This window comes from Alosa pseudoharengus, unplaced genomic scaffold (genome assembly GCF_046254945.1).
Source record: "Alosa pseudoharengus isolate Yale_2024_CS ecotype anadromous, Long Island Sound unplaced genomic scaffold, YU_APseudo_1.1 YU_APseudo_1.1_scf_15, whole genome shotgun sequence".
NCBI classification, from domain to species: domain Eukaryota; kingdom Metazoa; phylum Chordata; class Actinopteri; order Clupeiformes; family Clupeidae; genus Alosa; species Alosa pseudoharengus.
The window spans coordinates 14327829-14343806 of NW_027468620.1; the positions used below are offsets into that span (position 1 = coordinate 14327829).

At 43.5% G+C, this 15978-nt stretch overlaps 1 protein-coding gene and 1 long non-coding RNA gene across 2 annotated transcripts in view; both read left to right on the forward strand.

Moving 5' to 3' along the window:
• Positions 1 to 15978, forward strand: part of LOC143124764 (organic cation/carnitine transporter 2-like) — a 33349-nt gene that overhangs the window by 2741 nt on the left and 14630 nt on the right. The window contains exon 3 of the mRNA XM_076286469.1: positions 14386 to 14540. Coding sequence (XP_076142584.1) covers positions 14386 to 14540 — 155 coding nt within the window. The remainder of the gene's footprint in view (positions 1 to 14385; positions 14541 to 15978) is intronic.
• LOC143124259 (uncharacterized) lies at positions 9414 to 10289 on the forward strand. The gene is made up of 3 exons (XR_012987005.1): positions 9414 to 9717; positions 9830 to 9968; positions 10212 to 10289. It is a non-coding gene; the product is annotated as an uncharacterized LOC143124259 (long non-coding RNA).

The following is a 15978-nucleotide window of genomic DNA, read 5'->3' on the forward strand; positions in this document are numbered from 1 at the left end:
GCCGGATTTGGGCTCGCATTTCCCCCAACATAGCTCCCCCTGCAGCGTCGGTAGCAAGTGACTGCTACACTAACCCCCCACTAGCTAGCAAGCTAGCCATCAAGAAATCAAGCTAAACACATACAGGGCTCACAATAAAATGGTCGAGAACACACATTGTTCAAGAGACTATCAAACCACATTACAAAGACGAAGTTCACCCAAGGATAGGCTACTTACAATTTCAACAGCAACAAAGCCAAGTCTGCGTCTGTTTTGCAGTCTTCTTAGAAACTACAATCTGACTACATTTTCCAGGCGCGATTGGATACTTCCAATGAGTCACATCCGGATTTACCTGGTCCGGGTTCAGAAAGTTGCATATTCGTTTTTTCCGTGGAGAAGCGATAGAGGGAGACAAAGCACCCACCAAACAACCCAGAAAGTGTTGTAGAACCATCAGAACGACTCTCAACCTGCATAATTAAGGTCATTTTTGCTAAAATTGTTGCATAGGGCTTCTTTAAAAGTTGACAAACTTGACATGCCTAAACAGCTTCAACTTCAACTATGCTGCCAAGAAGGAAATCATTTGTTTTATTTAAATGAGGGGAACTGTGGAATGTAGAAGTGGATGCTACAAGGAAGGGAATTCAAACACACCATCTGTTGTGGTCCATTGAGATATCACTAATTTTTTTCCGTCAACAGGTTTCCCACCCTTGCAATTTTCAATTTCCTTGAATGCAATTTCCTTGACTTTTCACGGCCTATCAAGTATACATTCTACTGTGACCAGGGCCCATAAGAGTCCAAAGTCACGCAAAGGAACCCGACTACGCCACCCAGAGGGAAACTGGGAAATGTACCCTACTCAATTATAACACCTTAGACACAAGGGGCTATATTTTGGGGCACCAGCGCATGGCGTACAGTTCGTTTTTCAGTCGCGCGAAGTTGAATTCGGTATTTTGCACCTTTATTTTTTAAGCATTGCGCCCAGGGGTGTGGCAATTAACAACCTAGGGCGGGCCCTGGCGCATTGTCTAAAAATCGCTATCATACACCACCTAAACCTGGTCAGAAGTCAATGGCTATTTTAAGAGCGCATGTTAACAGTCATATTGGCAGGTGCACGCACCATCCTTCTATCATTCATGAACGCACACCAGCGCACGTCCATGCAAAGCATTACAAATTGCACGATTACAATGGTAAACATAATTAGAATAAAGATATTACGAAATACTGTACATCTCATGATGAGTAGTTATTCACCATCATTTGCAAATTGGTAATGACGGTTAAAAGTGATTAGGGGAGAGGCGAGAGACACGTATGGAGCACAGCTGAAGACGCACTGTCACGAGATATAAGCAACTCCTCTGCAGGATAAATGTTGTTTTATTCAGTCATTTGAGCAACATTAGGGTAAGTGTTGCTTTTTCCAGCCTATGTTTTCGATGGTAACCCATTGTCAGTCAATAGTGAAAGTAACTGCATATAACTGCCTTGTCGTTGACTGACTCCTTGGTGAAGTTAGTTTCACTTTGCCAATGAGTTCAAATAATAGACGAGTGCAAATGCGTGAAGGCTATGCTAAGTTTTAGTAAAGCATGGTTTAAGAATGACTATTCCATACGGTCTCGCAAGCAGCCTCCTTCAAATGCGCCGTTGAATGCCAAAATACCGATGCATTTATTTGACATATCGCGCGTTGCGCCGTTAAAGGGAATGACAGATGTCATTCTCATTGGTTTAAAATGATGTTACGCCCCAAACACACCCATTTGACTGATTAAAAGACCTAGGAACACCTTGTTACGCCATGCGCTCCACTTTTGAGGACGAAAACCCTCCCAATGTGAACTGGACATCCTACTAAATTTGAATAGACTTTTGACGAGTGACGATGCACTTTAGAATGTCATGATAGGGCCCAAGTTCTTATATGGACAGAGAGAGCAGAGACCCAATTCTCAAGTTCATGCAAACTTTTATTGATGTTTTTGGAAACAAATCAACTGCTGGAAGGGAAATGGTTAGTAAAATATATATGTATTTTATTAGATTTGTCACTAAATTGAGTTCATTAAATAGGTAGTTTACAATCAAGCACTATCACAACAGTTTACAGTCCGATATAAATACTGAACCAGCTGGGAAAGTGTGTCAGGTGGGCCACTGGAGGGAGGGAAAGCACCCAGAGAGACACCAATTTACCTGTGCAAAAATAGTCACACACACGCACACGCTGATAGCCACACTCACAGCAAAGGGTGGTGCAAACACGCAGTTAAGAGTGTACACAAACACGCTATAAGGAAACACACTAAGCATGCAGGTGACCAATAAGGAGGAGCAAAGAGTACCCAACAACCAGTGGGCCCGACCAATCTCCAGCTGTGGCGATATACAGCCACTAAGGGTGATGCTGATGCAGCTTAATTGTATCTACGAGACGAACACTGTTGGTCACAAACAAAACAAACAATAAAATGATCCAAGATGCCAAGATGCCAAGACACAACCCCCCCCTCTCAAAGCACACGGACATGCAGGCGTAACGAGACAGATCACCCACAATCAGCAAGCCCAGACAGCCGCGTCTGTGTGCGGGATATAGTAGGCTACACTTAAACAAAACAAATTGTAGAAATCATAAATAAAATACAAGGCAAAACAGCAATGGCATTAGGTAGCTCTTCCTGAGGGCAAACAGAGTAGCATTCGCATTACATTTGAACAGCAACAGGTACGCAATGCAACCCATGACAGTACATGCTGTATTACCTTGCATCCACGCTAAACTGAGTGCCAATTCGACCAGTCGTAGTTGCTGAAACCACCTGTTAACCATTCCCAGAATATAATATTAAAACTAGCACACACACAATGAATCATCTAGTCAAAAATTCAGAGAATTAAAACGCACCTTATCAGCAGACCGAAGGGCTTAGAACAAGGGAGGAATGTGGCCGAGTGTTCGCTGGAAGCTCACCGTCAACAACTGCAATCTAATGAGTGAATGCATAAATGTGAATTAAGGGGGAATTAATACGAGCGTCCGCTGGACACCAAAATAACCCCTGGCTTACCTTCCATGCAGCGATCGGGGGGAGGGAGGATTATATTCCGAAAGAGCCGAGCAACACACCAACATCCAAACGCTGCTACTTCCCAGATAGCAAGCATAGTCGGCCCGATTCTGGCTGAGTGCTGGCAGTGTCGGCTGAGGTCCGAGTCGGCTGAAGCACAGTAAACACAGTCGGCCCGATCCTGGCTGAGTGCTGCCACTGTCGGCGGAGTTTCAGGTCGGCTGAGGCACTGTCCCCTTGAATGGGCCGACACCGACACGCAGTAGTTGGGCTGATTACTGAGTGTCTTATTTGGCCCGATTGGGGTTTTGTAGTAAAGTGGGTTTTCTTTGAAATGTTTTGTTGTCCACTAGATGGCGCTAGTTATTGGGTGGGTTAACCTTAGGGCTGTGCTCTAGAATGCAGTGACTAAGAAGTAGCTAGAAGCTGCAAGATGATACTGTTCCTTGTTACATGGTCTTACCAATAAAAGCCAGTATTAAACATTGGACTCGGTTACTACAAATGGCGACGAGGATTAATCTGGAGGAAGAGAATCTAGCCTGAAAAGTGTTTTTGTCGTGAGGGGGAGTTAAGGAGCCTAACGTTACACCACGACACTAGCCGTTGGACTATTCTACTGAAAGGAGCAGCATGGCGAGTTTGGTAGGAAGCACCGTGCCATTCAATAGCCAGGAACAGACCTGGGAAGAATATTGCGAAGTTCTTGAAAAATTTTTTGAAGCAAATGGGATTACGGAAGCAGAGAGGATGAGGGCTATTTTGTTAAGTTCAGTGGGAAGTCAGACATACAGTTTGATTAGAAATCTACTTAGCCCGGTCAAACCGGGCGAGAAAACTTATGAGGAACTGGTAAAACGTTTGAAAGACCACTGCAATCCAAAACCAAGTGAAATTGTTCAGCGTTTCAAATTCAACTCCAGGACGAGGAAACAAGGGGAAACAGTGCTTGAATATGTCGCTATACTGAGAAAATTGGCGCACGATTGCCAGTATGGAGATAAATTGACTGAAATGCTGAGGGATAGACTGGTTTGCGGGATTGGAGACGACCGTATACAACGCCGATTATTGTCAGAAGCCAAACTGACTTTTGAGAAAGCACTGAAAATAGCGCAGGCTATGGAAGCAGCAAACAAAGATGTGCAAGAACTTCAAGCTCAATTTTCGGAGTCGACTTTGTCTGCAAGGCACCAGGAGGTGCACAAGATGGCTACTGCGCGATCAGAGGCGAGTGGTGAGCGCCGTAGAGCATGCTACAGGTGCGGTAATGAGCAACACATTGCAAATGAGTGTCGATTCATATCAGAAAAATGCCATAACTGCGGCAAGAAGGGGCATATTCAAAAGATGTGTAGATCTACAGTCTCATTGGGGCCGTCGCAGGGGAAAAGTAAAAGGAAAATGAAGACTAGTAGAGGGGGACAAACACAGAAAACTCATCATATAGGTGGGAGAGAGGAAAATGATTCGGAGGATGAGGATGTCATGTTTGTTATGAATAGCATACTGGACACTGGAATTCCAAAAGTAGCACCCCTCACAATGACTTTGGCAGTGAATGAAAAATAAATAAATTTTGAAGTGGACACAGGCTGTGGGGTGACAGTGATGAAGGATTCTGACTTTCGGAAATTGTGGAATAGTGAGAGATTGCCAGAGTTAAAAAGGTGCCCCATAAAACTGAAAACATACACCGGACAGAAAGTGGACATACTAGGTACAGTGACAGTTGCGGTGAAGCACAAGATGACGATTAAAGAATTACCACTAGTGGTGGTACCAGGCACTGGACCAAACCTGCTTGGGAGAGGCTGGATAAAAGAACTGGGAATGGAGTGGGGTGCAATTAATCACATGACTGGCACAACAAAGCTAACATTGCACAAAATGAGGAGGTTTTTAAAGAAGAATTAGGTAAGCTGAGGGGACCACCTGCAAAGATATATGTGGATAACACCCAGATTTTTTAAACCACGACCAGTCCCATATGCCATGCGGGCTAAAGTGGAGGCTGAGTTGGACCGGCTCCTGAAAGAGAAGGTAATTGAGCCAGTCAAATATTCAGAATGGGCAGCTCCCATAGTACCAGTACTGAAACCAGATAATTCAGTAAGGTTGTGTGGGGATTATAAATTGACTGTCAACAGAGTGTGAAAAATTGAGCAATACCCTATTCCCAGACTAGAGGACTTGTTTGCAAACCTGTCAGGGGGAGAAAAATTTAGCAAGTTAGACATGAGTCACGCATATCACCAAATTGCTTTGGATGAGGAGTCAAAGAAGTATGTGACGGTAGACACTCACAAGGGGTTATTCACCTATAAAGTCCTAGCTTTCAGAATATCCTCCAGTCCAGCGATTTTTCAGCGCACGATTGAGGGGGTGTTGCAGGGCATCCCCCATGTAGCCATTTGTTTGGATGACATTCTCCTGACAGGTCGGAATGACCAAGAGCACCTTGAGACACTGCAGTTGGTGTTGCAGCGATTACAGGATGCTGGGCTGCGGCTTAAAAGAAGCAAGTGCTCTTTCATGGCGAGTGAAGTGGTCTTCCTCGGGCACAAGGTGGACGCCATGGGTCTACATCCAGTCTCAGAGAAATTACAAGCCATCGAGAATGCCCCCCCACCATCAAACGTGACCGAGCTGAAGGCTTATTTGGGACTGTTAAATTACTATAATAAGTTCCTGCCCAACTTAGCCACTATTTTGGCTCCGGTGCACAAGTTGCTGTGTAAAGAGACAAAATGGAACTGGGGAACAGAACAGCAAGCTGCCTTTCAAGAGTCAAAGAGACTGTTGCAGTCTGCTGAGGTCTTAGTTCATTATGACCCAGAAAAAGAGATTGTGCTGTCGTGTGATGCTTCTCCATATGGTGTAGGAGCGGTGCTCTCTCACAAGATGAAAACTGGAGAAGAGAGACCAATAGGGTTCATGTCTCGCACTCTGAGCAAAGCAGAAATAAATTATTCCCAATTGGACAAAGAGGGCTTAGCAGTAATTTTTGGGGTTCAGAGGTTCCACAAATACATTTATGGCCGAAAGTTTACCATTGTCACTGATCACAAACCTCTGCTGTCACTATTCAATGAATTGAAGGCAGTGCCACAGATGGCTTCTCCACGAATCCAAAGGTGGGCAGTGACCTTACGGGCATATCAATATGAGATCAATTACAGACCAGGGAAACTGCACGGAAACGCGGATGGCCTCAGCCGATTGCCGTTACCAGAAGGACCAAAAACAGTGGCTCCGGAAGAGAGAGTACTCATGCTGGAGAACTCGGATGTAACACTGGTGTCAGCAGACCAGGTGAGAGCATGGACAAACAGAGATTCAGTGCTGGCGAGAGTGAGAGAAATGGTACAGAGAGGGTGGTCACATGAATTAGAGGGAATGGAGTTTAAACCATATAATGTCAGGAAGCATGAATTGAGTGTGCAGAACGGGTGTGTGCTCTGGGGTGCACGGGTCATTGTACCTAAACCAGGACAGAGAGATGTTTTGAAACAGCTGCACCAGTGCCATCCTGGGGTGTCCCGTATGAAGGCATTGGCACGAAGTTACGTGTGGTGGCCCAAGCTGGATCATGATGTGGAGAGCATGGTAAAAGGCTGCAGTACATGTCAGGAGCAGAGACACAATCCACCTGCAGCCCCACTACACCCCTGGGACTGGCCAGATAGACCATGGAAAAGGCTACATGTCGATTATGCGGGGCCGTTCATGGGAAAGATGTTTTTTATCCTGATTGATGCCCATTCAAAGTGGATGGATGTATATCCTGTCAATTCTGCCACCTCAGCCACCACCATTGATTGCTTACGCATTAGCTTCAGTAACCATGGGTTACCTGAACTTTTAGTTTCAGATAATGGCACTTGTTTTATGAGTGGAGAGTTTGAGGAGTTCCTCAGTACAAATGGAATACTGCATGTGACCTCAGCACCCTACCATCCCTCTAGCAATGGCTTAGCTGAGCGGGCAGTGCAGATATTTAAGGAGATGATGGAAAAGTGTCCAGAAGGATCAATAACAACAAAAGTGGCAAGGGTTTTATTCAGCTACAGAACAACTCCTCAGACCACCACTGGGGTGTCCCCCGCAGAAATACTGGTTGGTCGAAAACTGCGCTGCACTCTGGATTTGATACATCCTGACCTGAAACAGAGAGTACAAGGGAAACAACGGAGATTGAAAGAACATCATGATCAGAGGGCAAAAGCACGCAGTTTTGAATATGATGATCCAGTCCTCACAAAGAATTTTGGTCCGGGGCCGAGGTGGGTTCCAGGAAACATCCTTGCAGTGACTGGACCAGTCTCCTACAAGGTGATGCTGGCGGATGGGCGAATAGTTAGAAGGCATGTGGACCAGATTCATTCGCGGAAAGAGTCACCTGAAGTGAGCCAGGATGCAGACGTCGGCAGCTTTGCCTCTCCTGGTCTAGTCACAGCTCCATCAGCACCTTTACCTGAGCCCGTCTCACCAGAACACACAGCAAATCCAGAAGAGACCTCAGGGACAGAGCCGGTGCCACACATAGGGGAGAGACCTCAGGAGGTGGAGATGAAAAAACCTCAGGAGGTGGAAAGACACTCAAACCGCTTGAGAAGACCACCTGCACGTTTGAGAGATTTTGAGATGAACTAAAAAAAGAATACAAATGGACTATATATATATATATATATATATATATATATATATATATATAGAACTTGAAGTTTAATACTGATCAGTGGGTGGTGGGTTACAGGAGGTTGTAATTTTTGGTAATACGTCATTTTGGTTAATACGTAACTTTGGTAATATGTTTATGCTTAAGAGGGGGGAGATGTAGTAAAGTGGGTTTTCTTTGAAATGTTTTGTTGTCCACTAGATGGCGCTAGTTATTGGGTGGGTTAACCTTAGGGCTGTGCTCTAGAATGCAGTGACTAAGAAGTAGCTAGAAGCTGCAAGATGATACTGTTCCTTGTTACATGGTCTTACCAATAAAAGCCAGTATTAAACATTGGACTCGGTTACTACAGGTTTGATGGGCTACTGCCAGTTTTTGAATCAAATTTTGGCAGACGGATTTCATACAGTGTGTGGCCCGATACTTCAGGAACAAACAATGATCAGTATCGCGGCTGTTGGCGGCAAAAATGAAACATTTAGCGACAGCCGGACGCTAAACGTACATGGCCCAATTCTGTAAAGTGACTGTCGGCCCATTACATGTTGAAGAGCCACGAGCAGAGCAACTGTTCACTTTGAAACCAGCAGGACGGCGCGAAACTGTCTCGTTTTGGACACTGCCTGTGGTAAGTAACATGCAACTTTACCTTTACCTGTTATTGCATGTAAATCATTATGAATGTACGTAGGCTTATTATTGCAGACAAAGTTTAACAAGTAGCATAACAAGAATGGGTGTTTCAATCTAACCCCCTTGACGATGACGAAGCTAGCGGTAACATACGTTATGATTTCTTAGCCTAGCCTACTTTGTTGGCCTAATTAACTTACCGTTAACGTCAGTGTTGGTGGTTAGTCAAAAACGTTCAGTGCTGTAACGTTAGCTATACTTGCATAATTATGTGGTTTTCAAAGAAAAGTGTGATCTAATCATTTTAGAAATAGCTTAACAGTTAACCAGTAGGCTATTAGGGGTTTGCACGGACGTCACGTTCTGGCCGGTAACTATGGTAACCCAGCACGCGCGGCCATATTGGCGGTACTCAGTGAATGAAGTACAATGGAGTATTATGCACTTTGGATATCTTACGTGATTGTAGCCGTGTCTAAACAACAGAAAAGCTCATCAAAATGCGTGTAAGATGCAAAGGCATATAGGGCAGGACTTGGACCACAAGAAAAGGCGCGATATTTCGAGAAATTACGGTTTATTGGCAGCGCAGATCCATATGAGTTGGGTGAGGGAGACGAAGTACCAAGTTCAACCACAAGCGCCCCCCTTCCTCTGATAACTTCTGTCATTATTCTCCTTTCTCCCTGGTTTTTTAATAACTTGTGGAAGTCGATACCTACACCAGATGTTTTTCTCAGTCTGACCTATTGGTACAACCTAAAACACGGCAATAATTAACCATTTTCCTTGACAATCTTAGGGATTTACTTCAGTGCCTAATGCTTTCTAATGAGGCGAGTATCTCCAATATGGCGACGTCCAGATCAGATGACACGCCTTGCAAACCCCTAATTGCATGACTTAGAATATAGCGATTGGTAATTGGGCATTTCGTCGTTATCTATCCAACTTCAGGCACTAGGCAGGCAGGACTGAGACTGTATGCCTTAAGAGTGTGTGTGTGTGTGAGTGAGAGAGAGAGAGAGAGAGAGATGGTAGCAGGGTGGGTCCTGTCCTGGTCATGTAAAGCTCATCAAAATCTGTATTTTAAGGTCGTTCTGTATTTTGTACTGAGGGGTTGTTTATGATCATGTAATCATTTTGAACACATATACTTCCATTAACCTAACATTACAGTGACTTTTTTTTAAAATGTACACCTCAGAATCCAGGCCACACTGACCAGAGACCTGCCTGCACTCCTTTGGATGAAGAAGGCTACCCGTGTATACATGTGTGAACCATTTCTTGTGTTGGAAAAACAGGAGACCTGAAGAGCTCTTGGTAAGTTGTACATTGATTTAATAGAATAAGTAATACGTTTTTTGTTTAGATGAGCCAAATCATAGGAATCAGCTTTCATCTAGGCCTGTGTTTTGTGATGTGTCATTTTTAGATGCTTTTGGTTTGCCTCATCCATTATGTCAGCAAAGAACAGGAGTGGGCAGGAAACATGCGCTGTTGAAAACATGGCCAACCAACTGGAGCATCCACAAGGCTCTTGTGAAGGAAGTCCACAAGCCTTTGTGCTTCAGGTCTGTATGTGTTGACAAATATGTCTTGCTCTTGGTGATTGTCATTGGTAATATATCAGCATTTAACAATCACACAATGTCAATGTTGCCCAAAATAACTACCAGGGAGGTGTTACCAAGACAGCTGCAGAGTGGCAAGACTGGGCTTTAGTAATATTTTGTCAGACAGTAAAGGATAAATAGTTTAATGATTTTTTTCTTTTCTTTTGAAATGACATGCTGTCCATGCATCTCAAATTGAAGGATGGATGGAAAGAACTCTTTGATCAACCCCCACAGAGAGCTGAGGTGGCTATCTGTAAGTATATTTGAGTGGACAAACAGAACTTCTCTGAGAGATGACATGTTGAAATCTTGCTTTAGACCTCATAATGATCTTATAATATTCTTTTATACCTAAATGCAGTTTGGAGACACCCTGCTGCTGAAACTGGTGGAGGCAACAATGAAGCGGCAACAGAAAGAGAAGGCAGGTGGCAAAGGTTGCTGCTATTGAAAAATACTTTGAGAGTGAGTATGTGTGCATGTATGTAACTGGGTAGGTCATGGTACATGGTACAAAAATACAGAATTTAAAGCACTAGCACAACACTTAACTCACAACCCACAACTACTGACAATGGAATTACTCTTTTAGAGTGAGTGAGGGAGAGAGATAGAATATTTCTGTAAATGTTTAATGTTAATTTAGAATAATTTATTTCTTTGAATCATTATACAGTTTTAAAATGTTTAATTGTTTGTGTTTTTGTATATGAAAGATGTCGATTGTTGTAGATAAAAGTAGATTGTATATTTTAACTTGTTTAATTTCTAAAATTTCTTAAGTGTATGTAAAAGCTTGTATAATTTTTAAATGTTTTCTTTTATTTGCAAGGTTGTGTTTGTCAAACTTGTTAATAAAAGTAGCTTGTGCTTTTAATTACTAGTTCTGGATTTGTGTTTATTTTCAAGTACTTTTGGTAGTTAATGGGCCACATGTGGCCCGGGGACCCAGCCGACATTCAGCCAACACTCAGTCAGATCAGTTTTATAGTGCGTGGGCCAGTACAGGCCCAGAGGCCCAGCCGACACTCAGCCAACACTCAGTCAGATCAGTTTTATAGTGCGTGGGCCAGTACAGGCCCAGAGGCCCAGCCGACACTCAGCCAACACTCAGTCAGATCAGTGTTATAGTAGGGGGGGGTGTTAATACCAAATACCACAATAGCCCTGATTTCCTGATGCAACAAGATGTTTTAAGCACTCCTGTGTAATTGTTTTGAAATTTTCTTCCAAAAACCCCAAAATTACTTTTTTAACCCTGAAAATGTGTGTTTTTTGCCATATTTCACAACTTTTCCACTTTTGGCCTATTACAACCGACAAATATTATCATGTTGGACCATTTAATGATCTCACATGTGTCATGTTATATCGTAAGAGTACTTTGCACAATGAAAAGTCTAATGTCAAGGTCATATTGTAGGTGAAAGGTCACCGAAATGCCTTTTTCCCCAAAAAAATCAATAACATTCCCACACTTTATCAAATCATGATTCTCGTCGAAATGTGTCACAGTACTGGCAGAAAAAGTTAAGTGTCATACCACTTAAGATATTTTGTTTCTAAAAAACAGTCTCATGTGATGTGGCTTTTATTCAGTGACAAAACCCACATTCACCATAACTGAAGTTTGGCATGTCCAGTACTGACGAACAAATTAACAATGGCGATTTGTATTCATGGAACAAGGTCAAAATCCAAGAAGGAACTTGAAGATGTGGCCTATATAGAAGAATCTGACCTCCCTCATGGTGTCTTGCCCCGTAAGAAGGATATCATTGAATGCATGATGTATCTTCTTCGCCCTGCAAGGGCCGGTAAAGTCCTGCGAACCAGGTCTATGGCGGCAAAGATTCTCGCCTCTGTTTTAAAAGACCACTGGTTGTTCTGCAACATATACACCATTGCCAGCAGAATTGAAGCCCTTTACGGCTCCTACACACAGTTGCGTGTGTTGCAGTGCTGGAGACGCATCCCATTCACTTTACATGGGCTCACGTCATCCGTTGCCGAACTGCATTGTGGGTCCGTTGCGTCGCGTTTCTTCCGTCGCTCGCATTGAGAAGTTCAGCTGTTGCTGCACTGACAGACGGCACCGGCCAATCAAGCCAATCGACGGACGGCACCAACCAATCAAATTACGGTTATACTTCAAGTAATTTGCATAGCTACCGTCGGGAACACCCACTTGATGGAACGCAACTGTGTGTAGAAGCCGTTATACCCGCTTCCTCGCCAATATGAATTGGCCACAGTCCAAACAAAGTGAGAAATGGAAAACTGACATGAAGGAGTACAATGGGGATATGGAAAATCTGTTGACATTTTTTGTGAGAACAAATCGGCACGAGTGTCCCAAGAAAACCTTTTTGGGATCAAGATGGGGGATGAGAAATGGCAGTTCTTGCATTCCATGCGTAATGGTCGCAAAGGTTACTGTGAGGAGCAGGTTGATAGAAAGTGGGAGCGAACAATGGAACGAAAGAATGCGAGGGAAAAGGCCCTGCAGGCCATGCAGAACAAGGAAGAGGAACGGAAGAGGGCTGATACAGCATTGGTTGGGTCAACATACGAAGAAGCTATGGGGGAGGCAACCATAGAGACCACCACTGAATCTACTGATAGTATCTCAGAGCAGGTAAATACAGCAGATGATACCAGAGACTTTCTAATGAGGAGACACAGCACTCAAAAAATCCTCCATAGAAATGCATGGGGCTAGTTTGTAACGCCAACATGGCCGTTGTCTACACATATCCCACCCCTTCCTCGGCAAAACGTCGACATGTGAATACATTGAGCCAATCATGTGGTGTGATGTGAGCCAATCATATGGTTTGTTGTGAAGACAACGTGCCAATCATGTGTTGTGAACTCGCCGCTGGAGCAAGGTTGGTGTCGTGAAGCCTTGCGCACACGCATTTCTGCCGAATAGGATGCCCAATGAGTGCCCAAAAAGCGTTGCAATATGGCCGCCGAGTGGAGGGACTTGCCTAAAAGGATGATACATACAACCCTGCAACTGAGCAACTCCAGTCCAAAAGGAGAAAAGTACACGTTGCCACGGACACTGACAGCAATGACAGTGATAGAGAAGTTATCAGCATTTGCGTAAATCTGCTCGTAAAACATCTCCACTGCTCAAGCTGAAGTGAACCATGCAGAACATTATGACTGAGGTCAACTTTGTTTTACATTGTGCATTGTAATGATCTCTGCTTAATGTTTCTTATTGAATGTAATTCTGGATCATTTTGGGTGACCTTTGACCTTTAATATGACCTTGAAATAGGATATTTTATAATGCAAACTATTCTCATGGCATGACATACCACATGAAAGACCGTCAAAGGGCCCATAATGAACATTTCTCTACATTGAACTTAACAAAATGTTAGAATATTGTGTGTTTATTTGCAAAAAATAGGCATTTTGAGCCATTTTTGTGACCTTTGACCTAAAATATGACCTTGCCACTATACCATTTGTAGTGCAAAGTGCTCTTACGGCATTGCATGCCACATGAAATACCTTTAAAGGACCCAGCATGAACATAAATCCACTATGTACTTTGAAAGTTGGCAAAAAACACACATTTTCAGGGTTGAAAAAGTAATTTTCAGGGTAGGGGGGGGTTTTCGGGCTTGATTTGAAATTTTTTCACATCAATGTATTCCCAAGACATGGGAGCATTAGAAAATCTGGGCTAAAGTTGAATCTGAACATTTTCATGAAATAACACCCCCCCCCCTAGTTATAGTGTGTGGGCCAGTACAGGCCCAAAGGCCCAGCCGACACTCAGCCAACACTCAGTTATATAGTGTGTGGGCCTGACCTGGGCCAACAGAATGCATGACAGTCATTTCACAGTGTGTGGGCCACACCTGGGCCAACAGAAACAATAAGAGTCATTTCACAGTGTGTGGGCCACACCTGGGCCAACAGTTCCAATAAGAGTCATTTTACAGTGTGTGGGCCAGACCTGGGCCAACAGAAACAATGAGAGTCATTTTGCAGTGTGTGGGCCACATCTGGGCCAGAGGAAATTCTTTGTGTCAGTTATCAGTAACTGGGCCATTGTTGGGCCGGAGGCCCAGCCAGAACTGGGCCAACACTCACAAAACCCTGAGGCAAGGTAGTGGGCCAGAGATTTTGCTATCTGGGTTATAGCGATTTAAGGCCTAGGCTAAATGAGGAAGTGATTTACGCCATGTGATGTAAATTATGGGGCCGGTCCATGTAATCAATTGGGGGCGTAGTCCCTGGCTACACTACAATAAGTCATGACAGAAAAAAAGTTTGTACAAATAAGTAAAGTTGGACATACCTGAATGCTGTCATTGTCTGAAAACAATCCTTCCGCATTCCTCAGGTTTGGCAGGAAGATCACCTTCTTTTCCACCAGGGCATTGCAGACTATCTTCACCTTACTCCTGTATGTCTCCAACAGCTGGGAAATGTTCTGTGTTCTTTACTTTGTTGTGGGAATGATGGACATTTCCAGTTACTGTACTGCCTTTATTCTTGGTAGGTCATGCCTGTGCCTGTAATGTCTGCACTCTCATCCTCAAGAAATAGGTCTCCTCTGCACTGTAGCTTAAAGGAACCGTATGTAAGAAATGTATTTCAATTAATCATAAAATAGCCATGACATGTTAGCCTGGTGTTACCATCCTACGTACTTCCGGCCAAAATTTGATTTCAGCCTCGCACGTAGTCTGGCCCAACCTACAGTATAGAGCATCACAGTCCCGCCCCTCCTCCGAGAGAGCTTAGTTTCCGGAAGTAGCTTTCCCATTCATTTTTCCCATTGACGTTCTGGAAAAATCCGTATTTAAAGAGTTTTAGAGCATGTCTTAGGATATCCAGCTACGGAGTAACTCATAAGCACACAACATATCATTTCGAGTTAAAAAACGAAGAGAAAGTCCAAAAAAAGTCAAAGGTACAAGACTGTGTACATATTTTAATTTCCGAGCGAAGGAACTACTCATCCCATAAACCACCGGGCCTCACTGAAAAATATATAAGCAGCACGAACCAGCGCGAAATTATTCATTTCCAACCGGCGACAGCAGCGAACCCTCTCCTCCAAACAATGATTTTTATATAGTTAATAGCAGTTATTTCAGGAGTAATCGTGTAAATAATAGTGTTTTGGTATTGAATGTTATATTTACCATCGTGTATTTTATATCGTGTGTGTGAAAGCGGTTAACGTTAACGTTAGCAACATTGTGCAGTGCTTCGTATCTGACTGCCATCCTGATGCATGGGCCGGTGCATGGTCTGCTCTTGGACCACCATATTCAGTTTATTAACTTGAATTATTACACAAAATGTTCATTAAATGTACGAAGAAGTATTTCTAGGTTAATGATTGATATGGCTCGTACAGTATGAAGGCTACAGTAGCCTAGCTAATGTTAACTAGCATTACCAACCTCCCTGCAAAACTCACCACACAACTTCGTAGGTTTGATAGGTCTTGTTCCTCATGCTGGCCCATACATAACCCACAAGCTGACCCTCGACACACAACAGTCAATAATGTGACCCGATTTAAAGTGGTTTTCACCCCTTTGGACACTCTTGATTTCGTCCTTGAAACTGAAATATTCACGGGCCGGGGGCATGGACGGTTTGCTAACCATTTTACTGCAGTGTCTACCAGGTGGTAGCATCCAGCTTTGCTATCAGCTAGCTAGCTAGTTGAAAGGTTTAAGTTCTTAATGGGGATATACAGGGCTTTTTATGCCTCGTCTAAGTTGATGTTTCATATAAACAACAATTCATGTTCATAGAAACAACAAGGTCACTAAAACATAATATATTTCATACCTGTGTTGCAGCATGTAGGCTAATGTTAGCAGCATTATAATGACATTCTAATGTCTGAAAGGCTAATGATTAGCTAGCCTATCGGCTACCTGAAAAGTTAAGTGTTCAAACTAGCATTTACAGT